This window comes from Solea solea, chromosome 6, assembly GCF_958295425.1.
Source record: "Solea solea chromosome 6, fSolSol10.1, whole genome shotgun sequence".
Lineage (NCBI taxonomy): Eukaryota > Metazoa > Chordata > Actinopteri > Pleuronectiformes > Soleidae > Solea > Solea solea.
Genome location: NC_081139.1, coordinates 24,952,877 through 24,979,188, shown reverse-complemented (window position 1 = coordinate 24,979,188; position 26,312 = coordinate 24,952,877). Strand labels below are relative to the sequence as shown.

The 26,312-nt window shown below is 40.5% G+C and overlaps 3 protein-coding genes across 4 annotated transcripts; 2 read left to right on the top strand and 1 right to left on the bottom strand.

Annotated features, from left to right (window-relative positions):
- The first annotated feature begins 50 nt into the window (after positions 1–50).
- Positions 51–4,160, top strand: adnpa (activity-dependent neuroprotector homeobox a). The gene is made up of 4 exons (XM_058632483.1): positions 51–374; positions 826–938; positions 1,236–1,328; positions 1,427–4,160. Exons 2-4 carry the CDS (start codon positions 831–833, stop codon positions 3,746–3,748), a joined length of 2,523 nt encoding a protein of 840 aa, XP_058488466.1. The 5' UTR covers positions 51–374; positions 826–830; the 3' UTR covers positions 3,749–4,160.
- A 2,093-nt stretch (positions 4,161–6,253) lies between these two features.
- LOC131461553 (bcl-2-like protein 1) lies at positions 6,254–13,316 on the top strand. The gene is made up of 3 exons (XM_058632899.1): positions 6,254–6,384; positions 9,139–9,787; positions 10,880–13,316. Exons 2-3 carry the CDS (start codon positions 9,254–9,256, stop codon positions 11,018–11,020), a joined length of 675 nt encoding a protein of 224 aa, XP_058488882.1. The 5' UTR covers positions 6,254–6,384; positions 9,139–9,253; the 3' UTR covers positions 11,021–13,316.
- Positions 13,317–18,177: 4,861 nt separating this feature from the next.
- On the bottom strand, positions 18,178–21,895 carry gata1a (GATA binding protein 1a). 2 transcript variants are annotated; one of them, XM_058630633.1, is made up of 7 exons: positions 21,756–21,895; positions 21,082–21,153; positions 20,198–20,426; positions 19,603–20,103; positions 19,168–19,313; positions 18,901–19,026; positions 18,178–18,817 (listed from the first exon to the last, which is right to left on the bottom strand). In XM_058630633.1, the coding sequence occupies exons 3-7, from the start codon at positions 20,409–20,411 to the stop codon at positions 18,530–18,532; spliced, it is 1,275 nt and encodes a 424-aa protein (XP_058486616.1). In that variant the 5' UTR covers positions 20,412–20,426; positions 21,082–21,153; positions 21,756–21,895; the 3' UTR covers positions 18,178–18,529. The 2 variants fall into 2 exon arrangements, with proteins under 2 accessions (XP_058486616.1, XP_058486615.1); XM_058630632.1 differs by lacking the exon at positions 21,082–21,153 and having other exon boundaries at positions 21,756–21,894.
- Between the last annotated feature and the right edge of the window lie 4,417 nt (positions 21,896–26,312).

Genomic DNA, 26,312 nt, shown 5'->3' with positions numbered 1-26,312 from the left:
ACGACTTCCGCCTATTTGTCGTCGCCATTTTGGATCGAGTTGGCTCACTGACGGTGATGCTGTTAGCTAGCAGGCTGGGCTGAGCACCGGTGCAAGCTTGAGAAGTAAAGACTGGATACCGGGACATCGTTGTGTCGGCAGTCTTCGCCCCTAGAGTCCTTGGTTTTCATGAGATGTTTAGCACAACGCTACAACTTTTGTCCTTGCACCGAGCAACTGCTGCAGAGCAGATGCGCTTAGCTTAGCTTAACCGTGAAGTCTGAGAGTCTCAGAGCGAACATCAGCTCATTCTGCTCCAGACCAGACCACAGGCGTCTTTGTTAGCACTACACGTGTAGTACGACAGTCACCGTGAGCCGAGTCAGTTTCACGCGGTGAGTAAAACATTGCCGGTGCTTTTCTTGTGTAAAAATAAATATATTCATCGCTAGCTTGCTGTGCGGCGTTAGCGCGAGCGTTCGACAAAAGCGCGCAGCGGTGCTAATTGAGGCTAGCATAACAACGCTACCCCCCCAATCACAGCATAACGTGTTTTATGAACGTGTCATTGTGGACATCAGTGCTCACAGTGGAGCAGGACAGAGGATAGACCTGTCCTCACCTGTTCAGGATTGACGGTTAAACATACGAGGCTAATGTGCTGCAGGTCTTCTCACACTGCACTGGGCCCGAGTCTAAATCAGCACCACCTTTTTTTCATCGGACAACAGTGATTTGTGGAATTAAGAAAAATATTTAGTGTATTTATATTGAGTGTCATGATGTTTGTAAGTTAATACTAACTTACAAAAAGACTACCTCTGACTAAAATTCAATGTTTTTCAGGAGCGATGTATCAAGTGCCAGTGAATAACCTTACAAGAATACGAAGAGCAAGAAAACAAGTGAAACATGCTCTTGGAGATATTGGTCTGGAGTTCTGCAAAGAAGCTGCTGAGGTGAGTACAAATCTTACATGTGTGGGAAAATCTTCTGAGGCATTTGTTAAGTTATTCATACATAACATTATTTGCTTTCATTTTTAAAAGTAAGTTGTTAGATGTTAAACTCCACGAAGGGCTCATAAGTCAAGAAGATATTATTTTAAAATGTGACAGATATAGAAACTTAACTGTGTCAGATCATTGAACTTTGTCAACCGACATTGTGGTTAACGTGACACACTGTATCATGAAACCTGAATGCTTCCTGAGAATAACACATTAGTATTGATATTCTATGTTTTATCTCCACAGGAGTTCAAAGAGTTTTGCCCTGATGAGCAGTTTGTAAAAAGCAGTCTTTGCCTTGATATCTGTGCATGGGATCCATCATATTCTAAAACACAGGTACATTTCTAACTGTAATTAAATGTTTTCAAATATTTCACAAAAACTGCCAAATGTCACCTAATGCCATTGTTTCTTTTCCCTGTAATGTCTGATAGGATTACAGATCAAAACCATTTTGCTGCACAGAGTGCCCGTTCTCTTCAAAGTACTACTCAGGCTACAAGAATCACTTCCGCAACGTACACAGGAAAAGCTTTGACAGTAAAATTCTGCTCAACTGTCCTTACTGCACATTTACTGCAAGCAAGAGAACTTTAGAGACACACGTTAAGATATTCCATTTACCCAGTACATCACGGCAGAACTATGGGAACATGCAGAGAACTGCGTTACGGAAGATTGACAAACCACATGATAAAATCAGGCATGGAGACGGCGTGGAAAGAGCAATGTACTTTTGCAAAAAGTGCACATTCCGGGACAGTCTCTACAACATTGTGAGAAGGCACATTTATAGGGAACATTTTAAGCATACTGTCGCACCATATCTTGGTATGGTGTCTGAATCATCTGTCAAAAATGGTGCCAATTCTGTCAGTGGTAACAACATCCTCTGTAAACGCTGCCAGTTTTCCACACGTAGCTACGAGGCTTTAGTGCAGCACGTTATAGAGTACCATGAACGCATTGGTGCTCAAGTAACCACCATGATTGGACATGCTAATCTTCTTGTCTCCAAGGCTCAAACCTTACCAGTTTCTTCTACGTTGGTTAGTAGGGGCCACCCACTTAAAGTTGACCCAACAGCACAACCAGTAATTGGTTATTTGAAGCCAGCACCCTCTGTTGTTAAAAATAAGTCCCACGTTGTAGCCAAACAGGTACGTGTTTCCGTTCCTTGCAACAGCACTGTGACTGACAGTAATGCTACAGGTATATGCACAGCCCAAACACAGAAGTGGAAAATATGCACAGTTTGCAATGAGCTTTTCCCTGAAAACCTCTACAGTGCCCATTTTGAGAGTGCACACAAGGCTAAGAGAGTATGGGCACTGGCCAAGTACATCATGAAAATCCACAACTTCACAAGCAAGTGCTTGCTTTGCAACCGCTACCTGCCCAGTGACACTCTGCTCAACCACATGTTGATTCATGGGCTCACCTGTCCACAGTGCCACTCAACTTTCCACAGTGTTGAAAAAATCATGGAGCACGTGGCGCAAACGCACCCTGATGATTTTGTCGGACCCCCTGGTGCAACACCCCTAACATTTGATCTCACCATTAAACAAGAGAAGTCCAGTAATGTCCAGCTTGTTGTTCTAACTTTTAACATGAAGGAATCTGCCAATGGTCAAGATCAGTCTGCATCTGCTCAAAACAGTTCCCCACCTGTGGTCAAACTGACTGCTCCTAGAATGACTGACAGAAAAAGCGAACTCAGTAGAAGTTTCCCAACTCACAAGAGTGAGGTAGGGAAGACGCTGTGTCCGCTGTGTTTCACCATCCTCAAAGGTCCCATCTCTGAGGCTTTGGCCATGCATTTAAGGGAACGACACCAGGTGCTCCAAACAATGCACCCTGTTGAGAAAAAGATGACATACAAATGTATTCATTGCTTAGGAGTCTACACTAGTAACATGGTGGCCTCCACGATAACACTGCATCTTGTGCAGTGCAGAGCTGTTGGAAGGAACCAGGCAAGCCAAGGCTTCAAGTCTGCCCTGACTCTCAACTCCTCAGGGGCTGGCTTCTTGAAGAGGCAGCCAGCAACACAGGCCACATCCAATCCAAAGAGAATGAAGATCAACAAGGAGTCAAAGTTTTCTTCCACCACTATTGGGAATCAAGCCGATTCTGATGGTCTTGCTTTGGATCCAAGAAGCTATGAGCACAAGACCTATGAGGCCAGGAAAGATTTCCTGACTGCCTACTTCAACCGGCGACCGTACCTCTCTCCTCAAGAAGAGGAAAAGCTGTCTGCAAGTCTGTGGTTGTGGAAGTCTGACATTGCTAGTCACTTTGCAACCAAACAGAAGATTTGTACAAAACTCTGTGAGACCAAGAAGATGTCTGTGCTGCTTGGCTTCGACATGCATGCGCTCAAGAAAGTTAAGCATGACTTGATGTTTGAGGAGAGCAAGATTGATTTCTCTTCAGTCGGCAGATCTGGGGGCCTCAAGTCTGGCAATCCAAGCACGGACCAAAACAAACAGCGTAATACAAACTGTAGTTTAAATTTCAGTACAAACACGGAGACTATTTCTATTGACTCAGACAGTGAACCAGAAACAGAAGGGGGACCTACTGAGAATGGAGATGTTGACATGAACCAACAGGAGATTGTAGAATCCCAGGATCCACCAGAGCTGACAGAGCTGACAGAGCTGACAGAAAGTGAGAACACAGATGACACTTCGAGAGAGGAGAGTTCTTTACAAGATGTGGAAGCAAACCCGGAGGTGACTCTCTGTTAGTGCTTCTGCCGAGTGGTGTGTTGGTTCAGTTCAAAAGTTCAAGTATGTATAAACGAAGATGAGGCCGAAAAAACAGATCCAGAGACACAAATATCTGGTCAAATGATTCAGTTACTAAAATATTTCCACACATTTAACTCATTACCAGTGCTGAAATAGATGGGAAGAATTTACAAGTTAGTGCATATTTAAGTGACTCTGTACTTCAACTATTATTCTTTTAGTATCTTCATGAAATCTGTTATTCACTGGTTATTGGTCACATTATTTAGGGTTATATTAAAATTCTTCCATATGTTTTTTTTCCTTAAATGTGACAAAGAACTGTTGTAGAACATCATTTCACATTTAGAAAGTGTAGTACATGCTAAATGCTTATGTACACGGTTTAATAAATATGTTTGTTACAAAATGTTTCTACACCGTTCACTGTGTGAAAACAAACATTTCAATAACCTTTTGTACATAAAGGAGGTTTAAAATTATGATCAGCAAAGTAATAGTTTTACTAAAAGTACTGCTTTATGTAGTTGGAGAGGACATTTTTAGAAACATGCCTTTTAATGTCTGTATTAAAAGTGAATGTTGAAAGATGATAGACAATGTAGTTAGTGATCACCTATGTCTATACATGACAACATTTTATCTTCATATGTATATCTTGAAAAACAACTTTATGAAGACTTTACAAACAGCAAATGTAATCGAGTGAGGGAAACGGAAAAAATGGGGAAAACAGGAAGAGCCACAGAGGAAGGATCCCTCTCCCAGGACGGACACATGTACAGAAACACATTCAGTAGATGACAAACAAAACATCCCATTTCAAAGAGGAAATAAGATCAATATCATTTGAAAAAATTAAAAACTAATGACAATTATCATCACTGATATCTTCATCATCTAGTCCAGGGTGTGACATCATGCCACTTCAAGCTCCTTGTGTGACCCTCAGAAAAGGACAAGTGGATGAGGATAATGTAATAATATGTTAGCAAGAGTGGCTTTATAATATATTATAATAATAATAATAATAACATTAACAGTTGTAGTATTTGAAGCTCTGGAATCAGGGATACCTGTAATATAAGAACAGAGAGAGAGAGAGGAAGAGCACAAACTAAAAAAAAAAAGAAAAAGTTATTATCAAGATAAAGTGTGAGTGCTGTGAAGAGGAGGAGAGAGAGTGCTCACTGCATAATGGCTGTTCCCCAGCAGTCTAGGTCCGTGGCAGCGTAACTAACTGATGGTTCCGAGTTCACTTGAGCCAGCCCTAAATATAAGCTTTATTTAAAGAGGAAAGTTTGAAGTGTGAACTGTGAATGTAGAGAATGTTGTCAGACTTCTCTCCCACAGACAGGAGCTGACTGATGCCCTGATCCAGGTGTGGGAGGAGATCCTGCCCACGCATTGTAGGGAGTGCACACAGGCACGTAGAGGTGTGGAGGCCATACACACCCCTGAGCCACTTTATGAGTTTTCATGAGGAAGTTCACAGAAGTCAATTTTCCCCTCTGATTTTGAGTATGACTAAATCTGATCAATATTTATATTTTATATATTCAACAGGAATATTTAATCAAGATCTGGGATGTGTGACGCAAGTGTTCCCTTTATTTCTTTGAGCAGTTGAGTTTACTTCATACAGGCACAAAACATTACTTATATTAGTAATACTTATTTAATTATCTGGTCAAATCAATCACATCTCCCTATCCTTTTTTCGTTTTTGTTATTGTTGATGTGGTTATTACTATTAAAATTGTATTTGTTAAGGAGGATATACAGACACACAATATGCTACCATTATTATCATCTTCATTTATTGATTGATTGATTTGATTTGTCGTTTGGTTTTTGTACTTTTGTTCTTTTGGTCATTTGTCTTTGTTTTCATGTATTATGTACACTAAAGAAAACGGGAATATAAGCAAATGCTTTACCACAACACAAACTGCTTCATTTTTTAATCACGTGGTCAAAAAGAAAAGAGGAAATCGAGAGGGTTAAAATAAATTGTTAAAATTTTTAAAAGTTCTTTAGTTCCGTCTTTCGGGGCCATTAAGCTATACGTCAGCGGACAGGCGACACGTTTTTTTTAACTGGTAAAACTGTCACATTAAGCCGTGCATGGCTGCCATCTTGTGGCAACATGTGATACTGCCATCAGCTCCACAGTCAAATAATCACGTGTTTACTACGAAAGACAAACTGAGTGAGACTTTGAATGTTTGGAACAACATGGATACGCTGAGATTAGACACAAGAGAGAACCTGTGAACATTCATTTATCCAGTTTGTCCAACAAAGCAGGTGAAACATTACGTCATGAATACATTGATGGATGAATGAATCAATTATTAAATCAATGAAAAACATGTTTGATTAAAACACCAACGTATATATTTTATACACGAATACAAGAAATCCGCATTCTTTTCGAATGATTGTGACGTCCACAAGATTTCCGGCGCGTCTCGGCCGCTGATTGGTGCAGGAGCAGCAGGGGGCGGGACAATGAGGCCACAGGAGTGCGCAGCTGCAGTGATGTCCATGTCCATGAAGACTCTGCTCGAACATTGACTAGTTTATCTTCATCACTGCGCGTCTAGAGGGAAAACTGGATTAAAGCAGCCGTGAGTAAACCTGCGAATGACCAATGTCTGGGATTAGACCCGCGGATGTAGTTTGTACTTTGTTAATCTCACAGCGTTTCCTGTGGACTGTTAAGACACAGCTAGTTAGCACCTGAAGCTAAAGCTGGGAGTGTGTACGTAACTTGTAGCTGTCAGCAGTGGCTACATTGTAACTGGCGACAGTGTTTACATAGTTACATGTTTATAATATCTAAGATTTAATATCACTTCATGTCACAGTGCACAATGTTCCAACATTAGCTAGTTCGCTTATTTTATTTTTGATTTTCAGGTCACGCGAGTTCTCTCATAGTTTCCATTCTTTTCATGCATGGAACATGAAGTGTGCGCACGAGCTGTGCTTTTACAGCATACTGTGTCCGAGCTGTGTTTTTACAGCTGACTTGGGATGAGACTATAATAAAATACATGATATTATCGTGTATCACGCCCACAATAACAATAACGTGATTGTGGTGAATTTACATTTGAGATGCAAAACAAACACACAATGATTTTTTTACAATGATCGCAAAAATATCACAAATTTCATACCTTTTTTTTAATTTAATTTTTGGAACGGGTGTTTTTCCATAAATCACATTTAATATTTTTTTATATACAATATATGTATATATGTATGTATATATATATATATATATGTATATGTGTATATATGTATATGTGTGTGTGTATATATATATTTATATGTGTGTGTATATATATATGTATATAAATATATGTACAGTATATATGTATATATATATATGTATATGTATATATATATATACAGTATATATATGAAAAGTGCTATATAAATAAAGATTTATTGATTTGGCTATGTAAGTAATTAGTTTATCTGGTTCAATTTTAAAGATACGCACCAATAGACTGTGAAAGACAGAAGCTTCATCCTTTTGAAGAAATCAAAACTAAAATGATTCTGCAGTTTATTTGAGTGCAACAACTATTTGGTCTGGATAATGATATGAAACATTCCTATCGTCCCATGCTGATGCCGGATCAGTTTGAAACTTCACTCACAACCAAAGTATCAGGTAGGCCTACATGGAACCGGACCAGTGTGGTCGTCTGCTGCTGCAGCACACCTGCAGCACACCTGCAGCTCACCTGCAGCACACCTGCAGCTCACCTGCAGCACACCTGCAGCACACCTGCAGCTCACCTGTAGCACACCTGCAGCTCACCTGCAGCTCAGTGATTGTGGAAAAAATCCTATCCCGAATATACTTTTCATCATGATAGAAATGAACACCAACGGTCAATTTAGAGTGAGCAATTTACCTAATGGATGCTCTCTATATCTACTGTTTATGATCTGTATTACGTGCTTAAAATACAGTCATTACGTAGCCTCGAATTTGTAGATGATTGTAACCCAAGTTGAATGTAGTTGCTATTGCCTCAAAAGTGTTTTTAGTGGTCCAATTATGAGACAGCAGCGAGACAAACAGAATCAAAGAAGCCATAAATGATGAAAACAGAACAGCAACAATGGAAACATCTCAAAACTCTATCAAATTCTACAGGAAACAAATGCTAAAAAAAATTGGAGCAATCATTTTCAAGAGGACCGTACAGAAGCATGGAAACAACTCACTCAAAACACTGGAGATAGTTCTCTTGTAAATTAAATATGAGGTCTAATGTCAAATGTTGGAGGGAATGAACAGAACAGGATTCAAATATTGCAAATCATGCACATAATAATATAATAATATACATAATATATAATTCAGGATCAAATAACAAAAATGTTTCACTTAAAAATCAATATACGCCATTACACATTTCAGAGAAAAATAATATATATCTTGATTTAATAATGTGCATAGCCACATTTAAACAATGCCTGTATATGTGTGTGTGTATATATATATATATATACATATATAAATAATATATATATATATATATATATATATATATATATATATATATATATATATACATATATAAATAATATATAATCGTGGTGATGAATGGAAAGAAACTCTAATAAGAGCCCCTGACACGTCCCCCACCCTGTCTTTGATTTGTCTTCCTGGTTTGTTGTTTTTTGGTATTAGAGTTACATTTAATTATTTTGTTAAAAAGTAATAAAAAGCTGTCGTTTGGCAATTAAAATGAACTTGTCTGTTAAAAATGTTAATCTTTGGGGGTTACCTTTTTTCTTTTAAATATATATAATATTTATTTATTATATATATAATATATAAGTGTTTATTTGACAAACAAACAATTAAGCTTGAAGTTACAGGAGTGTTATTAAGTGACTTTTTTTCAATATAATTTAGTTGATTTCATGTATTTCGATCTTTTTATAGTACTTCATAATATTTGTGTTTCACTCATTTATTCAAGATAATAAATGGGATGATTATCAATGCAACAGCCTTTAAAGGCAGGAAAGCGTCACAGATACCTGATCATGATCTGAACATAGCCATAATCTAACAGTTTATCTTGTCATGATATATATGTAATCTGGATATATTAACTCATGCTCAAAGTCACCTTTCCTTCTCAGTTTGAACTTCCCTGTTTTGTCTTCTTTTGTCTTCGTGCCTGAATGAATCTCAGCAATGACAATAATAACACGGGCTAAATGTAAGCTGACGTCATGGATAACAAAGTTGTAGCAGGTCTCCTGGGTGATTTTGTCTCTTTATGTGATTGTATAATGTTTGCTGATATGTACTAATGTAACTTTGTCTCACCCCTGACTTGCAGACGCCTCTGCAGTTTGAAGGTAAAGAGGCTGTAATGTGACAGCCGGCTCATGGACAGTGTGGCAGGAGAAACCATGGGGTCTGATTAGACTGGCTGTGTGCTGGACTTTCACAGTATGGAGGTCGTGTTGTACAGTAACAGAGAGCTGGTCGAGTTCTTTGTAGGCTATAAGCTGTGTCAGAGGAACTACCCCATCTCTCTGCTGAGGCCAGAAGATCCTGGGAAAAGAACTGAGGACGACGAGGCTGACTCGGCAGCCGGTAATGGCCTGCTGGACAACCGCAGGGACAGGCGTGGTCAGCCAGAGCTGCCGTCACCACCACATGGTGACATAGAGGCCGTAAAGGCAGCTCTCCGGGACTCTGCGGAGGAGTTTGAACTGCTCTTCAAACAAGCATTTAGTGACCTTTCCTTGAAGCTAGACATCACTCCTGACACGGCCTACCACAGCTTCAAGTGTGTGATGGACGAGGTGTTCAAGGACGGAGTCAATTGGGGACGAATCGTGGGCCTGTTTGTTTTTGGGGGGATTCTCAGTATGGAATGTGTGGAGAAGAACATGAGTGAGCTGGTTTCCCGCATTGTGGACTGGATGACCATGTACCTCGATGAACACATCAGTCCATGGATCCAGATCCAAGGAGGCTGGGTGAGTCTTTACGCCATGAACACACACACACACACATTTGCACAGCATTTGTAGTCAGGAGCCCCTTACCCTAACCTGTCCTCACAAAGATACCCATACAAGAACAAAGAACACACAGAGCAGTTGAATCTAGAGCTCAAACAATTAATCAACATCTATTTTGATCATCGATTAATCGGTTCAAAGATTTTTTCATGATTAAAACAAGATTTCTGATTGTTTCAGCTTCTTAAAAGTGAATATTTTCTTCATGTCTTTGCTCCACATAACAAAGAAATCATTAAAAGTGAATCATTTTGGTTTGTGGACAAAACAAGACATTTAAGAACATCATCATTTCCAGGTTTGACCAGTTTTTTTATGGACCAGTAGATTAATCAAGAAAATAATTGACAGATTAATCGATTATGAAAATAATCCTTAGTTGCAGCTCTAGTTGAATCTTTATCCTGTGTCGTGTTGTATGGAGCAGGGTTTTCAGTTACTCTGATAACTTTGGGTTTAACCCTGGTTTATTAATTCACAAAAGACAGAAAGAATGGCTTCATTTTATTTGAACATTATCATTTGATTTTCGGAATAATATGCTGATGCTCTGCCTCTAAAAACACTCTTGTTTAGTCCCCTGTCATTGAAAACTGTATTGATAGATATGACGATGTCTTCTATGTTGAATAAAGCTGTCGTTGTTTCTTAGTTTAAGCCTCGGGAATAGAACAAGTTGTGCATCCATTACTGTGACATGAGCTGAGTCATATGCTCAGCACTCACATCCCAGAGTTGTTTTGTAGTGATACAGCGATATAGCTTTAGTCATTTTTTAGTACATTTTGGGTTATTGCAAATATCAAGTTCATTAATGACGTCATTACAGGACATACTAACAAACGACATCACAAATCAAAATGTAGTGTTTTTTTTCCTTTTCCTCTTTTTATTCATCTTTGTAACTTTGTTTCTTTCCGCCATATATTACACAGTCCACCTCTGACCAACATAATCAGAATGACATGGTTTAGTTTTGGTCAAAAGTATTCCTTTAATGTGGACAGAAGGAAACCTAACACACCTGAATGTTACTTTCTGTTCCAGGACTGCTTTGCTGAGATTTTCGGGCGAGACGGCGCTGCAGAAGCGAGGAGATGTCGGGAGGCTGTGAGGAGATGGCTGCTGGTTGGAGTGGGGCTGCTGTCAGCGATAGTGATTGGCATTCTCATATCAAAGAAGCACTGACAGGGCCGCGTGGAGTTCACACGCCTGGTTTAATACGACACCAACACAAACCCAACTCTATAGTAAATGTTTACAGGAAGTCTGATCTGCTTGTGCACTGACAGAATCTCCATAACCATGTAGCTTGGTGAGCTGACTTGCTTCTCTCCCACTTTGTCGTGTCTGTTTATTTTCACCCGTCCGCGGCTGTTAACCCTCCACACAGGAAGTGCTTTAAATGACCCAGATAAGCTAAAAACAAATCAGTGACAAACATGACATGGTTTGAGGAAAGTTCTCATTTACTTTGTTTTTTAATCTGTGTGTGTGTGTGTGTGTGTGTGTGTGTGTGTTATCCAAGGACCAATTTTTAATCATTTGAAAGTCACAGCTGACAGAATATGTAAGGTATGTTTGCTGCTCCCTGTGTAACTCACACTGTACTGGGTTTTAAAGCATGCTTCAAAACAAGAAAAATAACACATATATATATATATATATATATATATATATATATATATATGTGTGTTTTTTTTTCTTGTGTCTTTCTTTTGTTTTTATTATCCGCTGTTGTCCAAAAAGCTGTGTAAAATATTCACATCAATAACAACAATATCCACTGAAGGTTTGCATTAAATGCTCCATAGGACCCACAGTACTGATGTAAATATTACTGCTTCTTATTCACAACATGAAGGAATGCCAGGTAAAGCAGTGTCTAACTGTCAAATGTATCCATGAAGAGGAACAATTCACTTCATCCATTCATTAGCTACTCTGATCTAGCTACAGCTGATGTGTCTCTGGCCCGCCTCCTACAGGTAGGAGACAAAAGTCTTTCATTTAACCCGTCATGTCATGTAACCTGCACGACTAGTGCCAGGCAAAAAGTGTATAAATATTACAGGTGAATAAAAAATCTAATGAACACAAAGACTTTAATGTCGTTATATACAAAAAAGATAAACAAAACAATACTTGCTGTATGAATACTGTGCAGAATATAGAAGACTGCACTGAAAGTGCAACCAGAAGTGGAAACTGCAAAAAAGAGATGAGAAGGAGGGATAAGAACCAAGTAAACCATCACAGACTAGATATGACTCACTGGGGAAATTCACTTGTTACAGCAGCGGGGTTGGGAGCAGACAGGTGTGAGGCAACAGCGCTAGCCACTATTCCACCATGTGGCCCTGCAGAAAACATTACATACTGAATTGATGTCAACCCCAATGCAAGGCAGTCACACTCAGGAAGAGAAGGGGCTGAGATTAACTGTTGTCTGCTGTATTTCAGTAGAACAGCACAAACAGTGCTGTAGTCACATGTAACTGTACTCAATCATGTTTACTAGAAGTGTAAAGCTAAAAGAGAAGAAGCCAAATACAAATGACCCTAACCCTTATAACCCCCCCTCTTGTTCCGGCTCTGTTTTCAAAGTTCTCCATTTAACTGGGATGGGACAATTCTGTAACTTACAGAATTAATATGAAGCCATCAAGGAGAAGGTTGCACACAATAACATGCATTAATACTGTGATTTAAGAAGAAAACTCCACTCCATCATATTCATTCTGCTCATATACACTAACATGATTATACACAACATGCAGTGCTTACTTTCTTATTCTTGATTCAGTCTTAACGAGTGAAAGTTACACACATACACGTACAGTACGTGTGTGTGTTATCTCTGAGCTGCAGGGGCAGGGTCTGATGTCCTGTCATTAAACACTGGAGCTGCAGTGCTGTAGTTTGACCGTCTGGGGGCGCTTGTGAACCAGATATTTTCCATTTGACAGTGTTTTTTGCGCTACATTTCACAGTGTAGCCACTGCGTTCATGTTTTATCAACAGCGTCAGGAAGCCGTGAGTTTGTTGCGTTCAGAGTGACAAAGATTAAAATCAAACAAAAACAACCTGTAACAGTTGTTTCTCCCTAAGACGTTTCCAGTCTCCAAAGTGCTCGTGTTTGAGAGGGAAGAGCACTAACGGACAGCTGTGTGACAGAGCTGGAGCAGGCCTGTGGTTGCTAATCTGTCCTTGTCATTTGTTGCCATTTCCCCAGAGCAGAGCTGACAGCTGCAGCAGATAAATGGCAGATAGAGACAGTTAAGGAAGAGGATAAATTATGGACACACTTGTCAAACAATGTACAGAATTTTTACATTTCGTTTTTTTCCCCCCGATTCAGTGGAATTTAGGCTAAAACAAAAGATATGAAACTGTGATAGAAACCCCTGAGTCTAACTGTGAGGTTCACACAACAAAGACTACATCACAGTAACTCATTATCAAGGTCCAGAGGGAATGACACAGAAATAAAGAGTAAACCACAGTCTCTCTCTGTGTGTGTGTGTGTGTGTGTGTGTGTGTGTGTTTTCTATTTCTGGGACTTGTCTTCTTTATGGGGACAAAAGTGAAGTCCCCATAATGTAAATGATTACATTTTAATTTGAAGACATGTTTTATGGTTAGGATGGGGTGAGGATTAGGGCTGGGGTTAAGTCAGTAGTAGTTATGGTTAAGTAAGAGCAAGTATTAATGTAAGTATAACAAGTATAAAATAATTTACAGGAAATAAATGTATATAAAAACACTCAGACGCACAGTCTGCTTTCCTTCAGAGGACATTACATTGACTTACATTATTTTCCTGTAGACTGCTCTCACCCTACTAATACTAGCCTAACCTTAACCTTCAATTTAATTCAATTTTATTTGTATAGCGCCAAATCATAACATACATTATCTCAAGGCACTACATAGACAACATCATTGAGAGCAGAACAGAAAAAACTCCCTCCTAACAGAAAGAAATCTCTGACAGAACCAGGCTCAGAGATGTGCAGACATCTGCCTCGACCAATTGAGGTGAAAGGAAAATGGGGGAGAGAAAGGACAAGAGAGATGAGGTAGAGACAGAAGAGAGAGAGAGACCAGGAGTAGATATACAACAACTGTATCAAGTTACAAGTTTATACAGTCAATGATGAAATGTTTATAGCAAAACAATGCAATTTATGCAGCAGCAGACAGTGTTGATAAAAAATATACTGATATCGACTTGTAATTATAGCATAATAATAATGGTGATGATATGTATGATAGCAATAGCCTCGAAAACTGGATCTGGATCCTGCAACCTGCAAGATGAGGATACAGAGAGAGAGAGGAAAGGAAGGAAAGACACAAACTAGGGAGAGAAAGAGACAAGGTTAATGACACATAAAAAGTCATATTCATACCCTGAGTGTGAGAGAGTGAGTATGAGTGCACCACAGGAAATTCCCCCAGCAGTCTAGGTCTATAGCAGCATAACTAAGAGATGATCCAGGTTTCCCTGAACCAGCTCTAACTATAAGCTTTATCAAAAAGGGAGAGAGTGTCCGCCTCCCGGACTGTCATTGGGAGCTGGTTCCACAGGAGAAGAGCCTGGTAACTGAAGGCTCTGCCTCCCATTCTGCTCTTACAGACTCTGGGAACCACAAGTAAACCTGTATTTAGGTAAGACTAGGTCTTTCAGGTATGAAGGGACCTGACCATTAAGTGCTTTGTACTTGCTTCGTCCAAAAAGTCACAAAAATGTCATAGTTTAGTATGTCGTCCAAAATGTGACAAAAATGTCATAGTTTAGTATGTCGTCCAAAAAGTCACAAAAATGTCATAGTTTAGTATGTCGTCCAAAAAGTCACAAAAATGTCATAGTTTAGTATGTCGTCCAAAAAGTCACAAAAATGTCATAGTTTAGTATGTCGTCCAAAATGTGACTAAAATGTCATAGTTTAGTATGTCATTCAAAATGGGAAAAAAATGTCATAGTTTAGTATGTTGTCCAAAATGTCATAGTTTAGAATGTAGTCCACACAGAAACATCTCAGAGCTGGGATTGAAACCAGCACATTCTTGCAACAGTAGCATAGTTAAGACCTACTAACCACTACGCCACTCAGGACTCACAGTTAAAAGTCATAGTTTAGTATGTCGTCCAAAATGTGACAAATATGTCATAGTTTAGTTTGTCGTCCAAAATGTGACTAAAATATCATAGTTTAGTATGTTGTCCAAAAACTCACAAAAATGTCATAGTTTAGTATGTCGTCCAAAATGTGACAAAAATGTCATAGTTTAGTATGTCGTCCAAAATGTGACAAAAATGTCATAGTTTAGTATGTCGTCCAAAAAGTCACAAAAATGTCATAGTTTATTATGTCGTCCAAAATGTGACAAAAATGTCATAGTTTAGTATCTCGTCCAAAATGTGACAAAAATGTCATAGTTTAGTATGTCGTCCAAAAAGTCACAAAAATGTCATAGTTTAGTATGTCGTCCAAAATGGGACAAAAATGTCATAGTTTAGTATGTTGTCCAAAAAGTCACAAAAATGTCATAGTTTAGTATGTCGTCCAAAATGGGACAAAAATGTCATAGTTTAGTATGTTGTCCAAAATGGGACAAAAATGTCATAGTTTAGTATGTTGTCCAAAATGGGACAAAAATGTCATAGTTTAGTATGTTGTCCAAAATGGGACAAAAATGTCATAGTTTAGTATGTCGTCCAAAAAGTCACAAAAATGTCATAGTTTAGTATGTCGTCCAAAATGTGACAAAAATGTCATAGTTTAGTTTGTCGTCCAAAAAGTCACAAAAATGTCATAGTTTAGTATGTCGTCCAAAATGGGACAAAAATGTCATAGTTTAGTATGTCGTCCAAAATGGGACAAAAATGTCATAGTTTAGTATGTCGTCCAAAATGGGACAAAAATGTCATAGTAAAGAGTTTGTCTAGAGATTTTTGTGATTATTTTTCTGGATCTCAGCAGAGTGTTTCACTGTAGGGCAACGCCCATGCATGCAATACACACTCATTATAAAATCTGAAAACATCAAAAAAAGTACTAAATTTAAACTGTGATTGTATAAAAACTGTTATATGTATCAAAACGTTGACTTAGTTGAGAAAAGTCCCAAGTCTTGTGACCCATTTAAAGTTCTAATCACGTTTCTACATGATGACACTGTGACGCTCCAAAGTGGGTTTTATTCGCGATTTTTGTCGCCATGGTTACTTGGAAGTCTTATAAAAACCACACCATTCCCAATTAAGCCGCATGTTTTGATATAAGATGTGTGGGGGTTTTCTCAAAACTGTGGGAGGAGATACGTGGCGAAAAACAGGAGGAAGAGGGATAGTATCAAGCAGAATATGCGCCAAGCAGATTACAATAGATGCTTGCGCTGCAAGGCATACTAGTGAGAACTCTCACTAGTATGCCTTGCAGCAGCAGGCACTAATTCTAAACTGTACGGGGAGCCAGTGTAGAGAAGCTAACACTGGAGTTATATGGTCTCTCTTTCTAGTTCCTGTCAGAACTCGTGCTGCAGCATTTTGAATTAACTGAAGGGTCCTAACAGACTTGTTGGAACATCCTGATAATAAAGAGTTACAGTTATCCAATCTAGATGTAACAAAAGCATGAACTAGTTTTTCAGCATCCTGTAAGGACAGACTGTTTCTAATTTTCATAACCTTAACCTTAACCATAAACTAATCTTACAGCATATCTTCACCTTAAAATGTAATTATCAGGAAGACAGTAAACAGATTTAGGTCCCTACAACATACCTGGAAAACACACACACAATTGATGACATTTTGGAGCAGAATATGATTTTTAGTTTTTTTTCTCCCTCCTTGTTGACACAGTTGCTTCTGGTGACTCGTGTGAGTTTGGTGTGCAAATAGCTGAAGTGCAGTGCACGGTGCCCCACTGTCACTAACTGACAGGGAGTGTGTGAGTGATGGTGCCAGCAGCAGGTGGATGCTTTGGTGTCTGCAGCCTCAGTGATAAGTTATCAGTCACCGCCCAGTCCTGCGTGAGCTGCCATACCCTGTTACTGCTGCTCAGCACAAACATGCACCACACTCCAGCTCTGTGTGCTGTTATTTGTATGACATTTGATTTATGTCTGCTGAACTCTCTGAGTTAACCTGAGTAAACCATAACTACCTATACCTGACAAAGATTTCAGAGGAAATAAAAGCGATGATGTCATATCACACACGTTGTTATCTGTCATAATGAACATGTATACAAACATGTGTGTGAACACATATACAAACATGTGTGAAGATGTATACAAACATGTGTGTGAACATGTATACAAACATGTGTGTGAACATGTGTGTGAACATGTATACAAACATGTGTGTGAACATGTATACAAACATGTGTGCGAACATTTATACAAACATGTGTGTGAACATGTATACAAACATACAAACATGTGTGAACATGTATACAAACATGTGTGTGAACATGTATACAAACATGTGTGTGAACATGTATACAAACATGTGTGAAGATGTATACAAACATGTGTGTGAACATGTATACAAACACGTGTGTGAACATGTGTGTGAACATGTATACAAACATGTGTGTGAACATGTATACAAACATGTGTGCGAACATTTATACAAACATGTGTGTGAACATGTATACAAACATACAAACATGTGTGAACATGTATACAAACATGTGTGTGAACATGTGTGTGAACATGTATACAAACATGTGTGCGAACATTTATACAAACATGTGTGTGAACATGTATACAAACATACAAACATGTGTGAACATGTATACAAACATGTGTGTGAACATTTATACAAACATGTGTGTGAACATGTATACAAACATGTGTGCGAACATTTATACAAACATGTGTGTGAACATGTATACAAACATACAAACATGTGTGAACATGTATACAAACATGTGTGCGAACATTTATACAAACATGTGTGTGAACATGTATACAAACATACAAACATGTGTGAACATGTATACAAACATGTGTGTGAACATTTATACAAACATGTGTGTGAACATGTGCGTGTGTGTGTGTGTGAATGGACACGTTCTCCAGCACAAAGCTAGTGAGCAGGTGAAAGTGTTGCACTTAAGTGGAACACTTGTTAGTTGTGTGGCGTGTAGCATTTGCATAACCACCATGAACAATTACACTGTAAAAGTGGAGCTGTGGCTGCACAAAGAGGCTGTTATATTATGTGTGAGAGCGGGGGGGGGGCTGAACTGTGGTCACTTTTACTTAACTGAACTGATGAGCTGATAATTCTAATGACTAAAAACAAAAGCCTTTCCAAACTCCAGCACAATGACTCACCCACATTTATTTATTTATTTATTTATGTATTTTCTCTACATAGTTTAATATCAGTTATGCAAATACGTGAAACAGACCCACGAATCCCAAAACTAAGATATGATTTCACATTATGTATAATGGAGACACACATACGGCTGCAGCAGGATTGTATTTACAGCTGAAAGACCTGTGTTCACATGTGCAGCACACACAGACATCTGACTTCAAACTGATCACAATAATAAACAACCATACAATAAAATACAGTGGGAAAACACAGAAAACTCCATTCATCACGCCTGGAAACATACTCTATATACAAATCCACACAGAACAAGTGGACTGTCCCCGAGCGTCTCACACGAGTGTGGGCACCATGCCGGGGTTGAGATGATGTGTGTAGGGTAAGGAGGCAGGCATTTGCAGAGGGGAGGGAGCAGGGTGGAGGTGTGGTGAGTGGCTGTAAGTCAGGAGAGTCCCGGGGCCGAAGGAGAAGGGCCCACCGTTGTCATCTAGAGAAGATGGCTGAGCCACCTCAGAGTACTGCTCTAACATGGCCACCTTCTTGCTCTTCTTGTTCTTGTTAGAGACTTTCCTGTTGCGCGTTTGAATGCCGTCCTTCTTCATGGTGAGGGGTCGATTGACCTGGGAAGTGCAGAGCAGATTGAAAGTGTGAGTGTTCTGCAGCAGGTGTTCATGATAGACTTCAGTTTTACTGATCGACTCACGTTGTGCAGTTTAAAGTAAAGTCCACAGGCGTTACACACAGGCTCTCCGTTGGTGTTGCGTCTCCAGAGAGTTGTCGTGCTCGTGTTACAGTTGGCACACATCGTACCTGCTCTCTTGCTAACAATCTGAAACACAAAGAAAGAAAGAAAGAAAGAAAAAGAAAGAAAGAAAGAAAGAAAGAATGAAAGAAAGTGACTAAATGATCAACATAATAGTTTAGTTATTTATTTTAAAGAGACCAGTCAATGGCTCTCAGTGGATCATACCAGTCTTTTCTTGGGCTGGATTAGAGGTCTATTTTGGCCGTTCATTTTATGGTACAATCCACAGGCATTGCACAGGTAATGGCCTGTACCATCACGACGCCACAGAGGGGTAGCTGTGGCTCCGCAGTTCACACACTCTCTGGCCTCTGTTCAGTGTAATAAACGCATCATTATTACTTCACGACAATATGTTTATTCATATATAGTTTATTCATAAATTAACATTTTTAAAACAGAATCCTTTATTCAACTAATTTGCCCAGTTGTCATGGAAATGCAGACATAACAATGTCTAAGCATATTGTATCTATCTATCTATGGAAACTAGGCAACTCCATCATCTACTGAGGAGAGACATGATGTGAGTCAAAGTTCCACAACAGCCACTAAATTGACCTTGTGGTGAGATCCACTGGTGTCTCAGTGCGTCCTCACCTGGAGTGGATATCCTCATCTTGTTGCGGAGTTTGGGAGAGAATGCAGGGTTGATCCAGGTCCCGGGGCTGGAGTACAGAGCAGCGGAGCTGTACTCCTGTGGACCTGTCACGTACGAGCTGTAGGGACCCAACATGTGCGTGTGGGAGTGGGATGATGGCGTGTACATACTCCCAGCAGCTGGAGTCAGATTCAGAAAGCTGTTGCTCATGCTCGACCCCCCCAGAGGGCTCAGACGTTCCACCTTGAGGGCGTCTTGGAGCACGGGGCTTTCTCTGTTCTCTCTGCCGGGAGAAGAGGATCCATCTCTGGAGGTGGTGAAGGACGACGAGATGGGAGTGTAGAGGGAAGCCGGGATGTGTGAGTGCAATGGGGTCTTGGTGAGAGGACTGCTGCTCCATGTTGAGGCTGAGGCGTAGGGTGAGCTCAGGGAATGGCTGACAGGACTGTCCAGCAGCTGGAGGTTACTGAGGAGGCTCGGCGACGTGAACACCGGTCGAACTTTGAAAAGAGGGGCAAAATAGATGAAGTCAGATCATGATTGAGAAGGAGGATGTAGAGGTGAATGTGATGGAGTGACAGTGACAGCACTGACCCGAGCTGTGTCTGTAGGTTGACGATGCTCGACTCTGGCTTGGGTTGGAGAAGAAAGAGGGGAGGCCAGTGTAGTCTGTGTCCTGACTGGAGAAGAAGACCTCACCCTCCTCCACAGAAGGCAGCAGCCCGGGCTCAGAGGAGAAACCAGCCAGAGCATCTGAGCTGAGCAGTGCTGGAGACACCCAGTGAGTCTGGTCTGACGAATCCTCCATGCTGACAGGGAAACACTGTAGTGCACATGTGAGAAGCCAATTTTCACACAATTATGTTCCTCAACCTCCATGGTTACATTGTGAACCAAAAAAAATACTATATTCAGTAGCAGCTGTGTGATTTAGAGTGACTTTGATTGAAGCAGATACATTATCACTTCAACCAATACACCAGTGTAAGCTGAAGTTAACAAGGACAAGATCTCTGGACAGCAGGTCTCTTCAAACTTCCTTTTCTAGGATCCTCATTTGACTGTGGCTGAAAGTAATGACTAAAATAAATGGATCTATAAATGTATCGTTGCACCCAGTGACCAAACGGTTATTCAGTGGTCCTTCTACAATAGGTGTGTCAGAGAGCAAGAGATAGGCGTCCTCAGGGAGGCTCAGCGGGGCGCGACTAAAAATACAAACAAGAAACACTGATGGTGTGTTTGTAAGCATATGAAGTCAAAGTGAGCAGTTAGTTAAGTTTGCACATGCGCCAAAAAATGAGAGTGAATTTGACTTCTGCAATTAACCCATTCTTTTTACACACCAGTAGCCAGGTGCAGGATCAGTGGGCGATTGAATGCCTTGCTCAGGGGCACCCTAACCCTTGACCAGTCCCGGTGACCCTCCAATTGCAATGTGTGTGTGTGTGTGTGTGTAGATATAAGTGTGTATAAACCTTAGATCTGCAAAAGTCTAGACCACCACTGGATCTGCTGTATAATCAGTCAAATGATCTCTCAGTGCTCATCTTAAAAATAACAGAAAAATACGTTATATGTAAAAAAGTAACAAGAAAAAATGGTTAAAGTGTCAATTATTTAGTGTGATTTACATTTGAACTGTAGCACAGCCCTGATTAATGTTCCTGGTAAACCCTGTGTGTGTTGGTTTGCTGAGGCTCAGTCTGATAAACGAGAGAAAATCTGATAAACAACATTATTGTGAGGCTAAATACATCCACACACCCAATGACTCGTATCTGATAAATATAAATCTGTTCAATGTCATGTAAAAACATTAGGGGCAACGTGATATAAGCACGATATGCTGGATTATTGTACAGAGAATTTAAAATTAGAAATTTAAATGTAATTCTCAGACAAAGAAACACGGTAGATAAACTTTAATGTATGCGTGTAATACATACGATCATTTTAAAACAAAAAATATACGGTTTCATAGATGATATATTTGAGTATAACAATCGCTTGATTTAACTGTAAGATATTAAATAACAATACATTTAACCCTTTATAGTTTAACAATGCACAAAAGTGCATTCTTTAGTGTTTTTAACCAGACATTTATTGGACAGCACTGCACAGAGAGTGAAGGGTTAGGGTGACCTACCTGAGTGAGTGTCACAGGTGAGCAGATGACGAGTGCAGCAGGACTCAGAGATAAAGTAACACAGCACAGGTGATGAGCCGATGTCTCCAAGAACAACTTCTCCAACCTCCTGCAAGTGCGGGGCTAAGAGATGTTCATGGGAGGAGTTGAGTTCAACTTTGCTGAAGGACACACCTCTTTAGTTCGAGAGAGACAGAAGTTGCACACGGAAGAGCCGTCATTTGCAAAATGCTACAAATGAAGTCTGATGAAGTTTTTTTCTTGTCCTTGTCTAAAGTGAAGGTGTCAGTGTGAACGCTGGCTTTAACCTGCTCTTCCTGTTATAGCTGCATTGTGGTATTGATAACACAAAGAGAGCTCCATTTATTAAAAAAAGCTTTTTGAGATTCAGGATTTTTGTTTCACATGATAGAGTCAGCTGTATATATAAAGGTAAAGGTAATAAATTGCATATATAATAAGTGGACACGCTGGTCCATAGACATACACAGTGTAGTGGCTGATGCTGCATCTTATGAAAGCAATAAAAAACAGATTAAGTGACAAGATTAAGTGGGGATGTGGTGTCACATACAGATTGACAGATGATCTGATTAAGATATATTAATTATATACATATACATATACATATATATATATATATAAATGAGCAAACGATGTCTATTTAATGTGAAACATCTATATTTTGTATTCATATGCACACATTATCCGTCCACTCACTGCATTTAGACCTGGTGAAGACGACTGGAGTTCAAATTATGGAGTGATGTAGGTACGGATTATTTCAGAAACTGTGGATCTACTGGTATTTTGACTGAAGTTTACAGAGAATGGACTGAAGAGAAAAATATCCTGTCAGCAGCAGCTCTGGGAGAAAATGCCTTGTTGATGCCAGGGGTCAAAGAGGAACGACCAGAACGTTAACGGTAATGAAACAACCACTTATTACAACCAAGACAGTGAAAGTGAGTGCCATGTTAAAGTGGTCATACAGCAATTCCTGGCAGCAGGAAGTGCTTACAGGAGGACGGATACTGAAATGTGCATACAGCCTCTGATAAGCACCAGCCCTCATGGAAAAGAGTTTGACAGACATTTGAACAAAGCAAATATAAAATGCAAAGGCTCCGTTTCTTTGTGATCCAGTCAAGCTTAGAGTGGAACACAGTAATGCAAATCATTAGGGAAAGATATAGCGTGAACAAGGCATTGCTGTGCACAGGCCCGACACTGTCCCAGTCATTTGCTAGTCAAAGCACTTTTTCCAACTTCCAAATTTTTTTTACAATCAAGGTAGAAAAACACTTATTTGCAACACTGGAACTTTTCCCTGTAAAGTAAAGCAGCAGTTATTAATTGTGTTGGTACTCAGTGGCCTGTGTCCGCTCACATGCTTGACATTAAAGTCCATCCTTATGACCACAGACCAATGTCAGCACTATCATTTACTTTTGATTCAAACTGAAGCTGCTGTGTGTCCTCTGAATGTCCTCTAGTTGTCCTTCATATGTCCTCTGAATGTCCTGTAGGTTGTCTTTATGAAGCACCTATAAATGATGCTAATGTGCATAGCGGTCTGTGTGAATGAGTATGTATTATTATGGGTGAAAGACAGCAGAGCAGACAACTAAGCAGAGGGATGTGGTTGCTGTTGCTACTGCCGCTCTGTGTGTGTGTGTGTGTGTGTGTGTGTGGGTGGGTGGGGGGAGGGGGGCTGGTCTGCTCTGATAAAAGACTATCAAGATAAAAGAGAGAAGGCAGGAATTTAAGGCCTGTCGCTCACTGTCACAGAGCGGCGCAGACGTACGCACAGACGTGCCGGACGTTGCAGAATATCCGTGGTCATGTAAATATGTGTGTGACACACACACTACATGTCTGTCAGTATCTCCACAGAAGCAGACTGTCCTGACGCTGGAGAGACAGTTCTGTGGGACAGTTGGGAGGTGGCATGAGTGTGTCGAGGCTAAGGGATGGATGGTGGTGGACTTTGAGGACAGCGCTCCAATTACCCAGAAACAGGCTTCTGCGTAGATGGTGGTGTCTTATCTCTGCCATGCAGGGCTGCATACCCAGGAGAGCTCTCTCACACACACACACACACACACACACGGAACAGGAAAAAAACTAAAAACGACAACAAGGGCTGGTAAAAATTGGTGTCTCAGGCTGAGACAAAATAAAAAGTTCAACTGTTAGGATCTGGGAGAGATGAACTGGGGCCCCCTGGAAAATTGATTTCTTGTGCTCGGGGCCAGTGGGTGCTCGGGCAGAGATAGGGTTCCTCAGAGGGCTGGTTGGCAAGCTCCTTGTCTATTAGGTCATTAGGGACAGAGAGGTACAGGGCAAACAAGCATAACATTGACCTGCAGCCGGGTTAGGGGAGAGGATCTTGGCTCACCAGCACCCCGACTGCTATTGATGAGCCCCCTCTTTTGGCTGAACCGAGCAGGGGGGAATGAAGTGACCAAGCTTACCACATTACAGACACTCGCCGGCTTGGATCTCGCAGAGGCGCTCCTCCACTGACAGATGGGCTTAGCCGAGTAGCATGAGCTCCTCCTCCACAGGTGGGCCGGCAGAAGATGGTGCGGGGATGTCCGACTGGGCCAAAGGCCGGGATGGCACCCGGAAACGGGGGAGTGGGGTGAGTGCATGCTCCTCTTGTGGTGCCTCTCCCTGATGGCTCAAGAGACAAGAGAGTTAAGACTGGAAGGTTTATTGCGCGCAGCTAGCTCATCCTGGAGTTGCTCGTCCAACCATGGATGGACACTTCCCCGAAGAGCTGACTCATTCCACCCAGAATCAGAAGTCCAGAAATCCATGTTGTAGTCAGCCACGAAATGGGATCCTTGGTGGAGGCTCAGCAGTCGAGTAGAAATGTCGAGAAGAGCTCAGGGTGGAACCGCCGCTGGCAGAGAGAGCTTTAGCCCAGACCAAGGCCTGGCCCTGGTGGAGCTCAAGGAGGAATTGGATCGGGGAGGAGCAGAGCCCCAAAATGCAGACAAACAAACACAGTCAAAAGTTCAAACAATCTTTTCAAACTTCAAACCAGTCAATCAAAAATAGTACCTGAAGATGGTCAGTTCACTGACAAAAGGGGAAAAAACTGACAGCCAGGCTGGGTAAAAACAACGTCTCAGGCTTAAAACGATGGAGGGAGAATGTGGTGATCCTAGGAGAAAACAACAAGGCAAAATCTGACAATTGTTGGTAATGCAAAATAGAACGATGAGATTAGCCAAGTGTTTAGATAACAAACAATCTGGCGGACTGGTAGAATGATCCGGGCTTTTAAAGAGGAAGGAGTGGGTCGCGGCCATCAGCTAAACCTGTGGCAGGTGAGTTAGAGCTAGTGGCGGGATTTAGATTTTACATTTAGATTTAACAATTTATTTCTAAGTTAACAGGTATCGATTCAAACGTGGTAAAAGTTGACGTGATGCCTTCTTTAAACAAGCTAGCCTCTGCAGCTAGCCACACGGTTGGTGTAGTGGTTAGCGCTCCTGCCTTTGCATTAGAAGACCTGGGTTCCTTAGCCACTTACATGTTCTTGCAGGAATAGCAAACAATTACTGGTTGTGTTGGTCTACACGTGTGATGTATGTCTTGTGTAGCTGCAGTAAAACAAGTGTGTGTCACTACAGTGATTAATAAAGCTTTATAGCAGTGTATTACTGCTCTGGTGTAAAGTGTAAAGTGGACACTTTAAATTGACTGTAGGTGAGTGTGAGAGTGAATGGTTGTTTGTCTGTGTGTGTGTGTGTGTGTGTGTTTGTGTGTGTGTGTGTCCATGACGGACTGACGATCGGTCCAGGGTGTGACACCCGCCTATGCCCTATGTCAGCTGAGATTAGCGCCAGAGCCCCAACGTGACCTCATGTAGAAGATGAGTGAGTGAGTAAGTGAGTGAGTGAGTGTGACACATTTTTTTCCCCGTGAAACTTGAGTGTTGAGTTGTACTGATGGTTTTAAAATATTAATTTATTTTATTGAATAAAACATGCTCCATATCCATGGTTCCCAACCTGTGGTCCAAGAGGTCCAAGAGGGCGCCAGAGCTCACATGGGGGGCAGTTAGTGAGGTTAATATAATTATATTTGTGCATCCCAATCAGACACTTTACTGGATAATCAGAAGTCAGTATCATCCAAATAAATAAAAATGATTTGGTTCATCTTTCAATTTATTGAGCTATTTGTCACCAACACTTGATCACGTTCCTGTTGTGTGAGAAACGTAAAAGTACCAAAGACTCACCGGGATCAAAAAAAGAAAACAAGCAATACCTTGGTTTTGATTTAACGGCAACACAGGACAGTTTTTATCTCTATACTCTGTAAGAATAGGAACAAAAACCTAAACTTTTTACTTTATTCTTTTTTGTGTGTGTGCCCTGGACAGGGGTTCAGGTCGAGGGGGCCCTGGTTTGTCCTGGACACAAGCAAGGGGGGCTTCAAGGAAAAAGGGTTGGGGAGCACTGCTCTATAAATTTAAATGTTTAAATATTACTGACACTAACCTTCCACCTCTAACAGAAAGTAAATCTAGAAAGA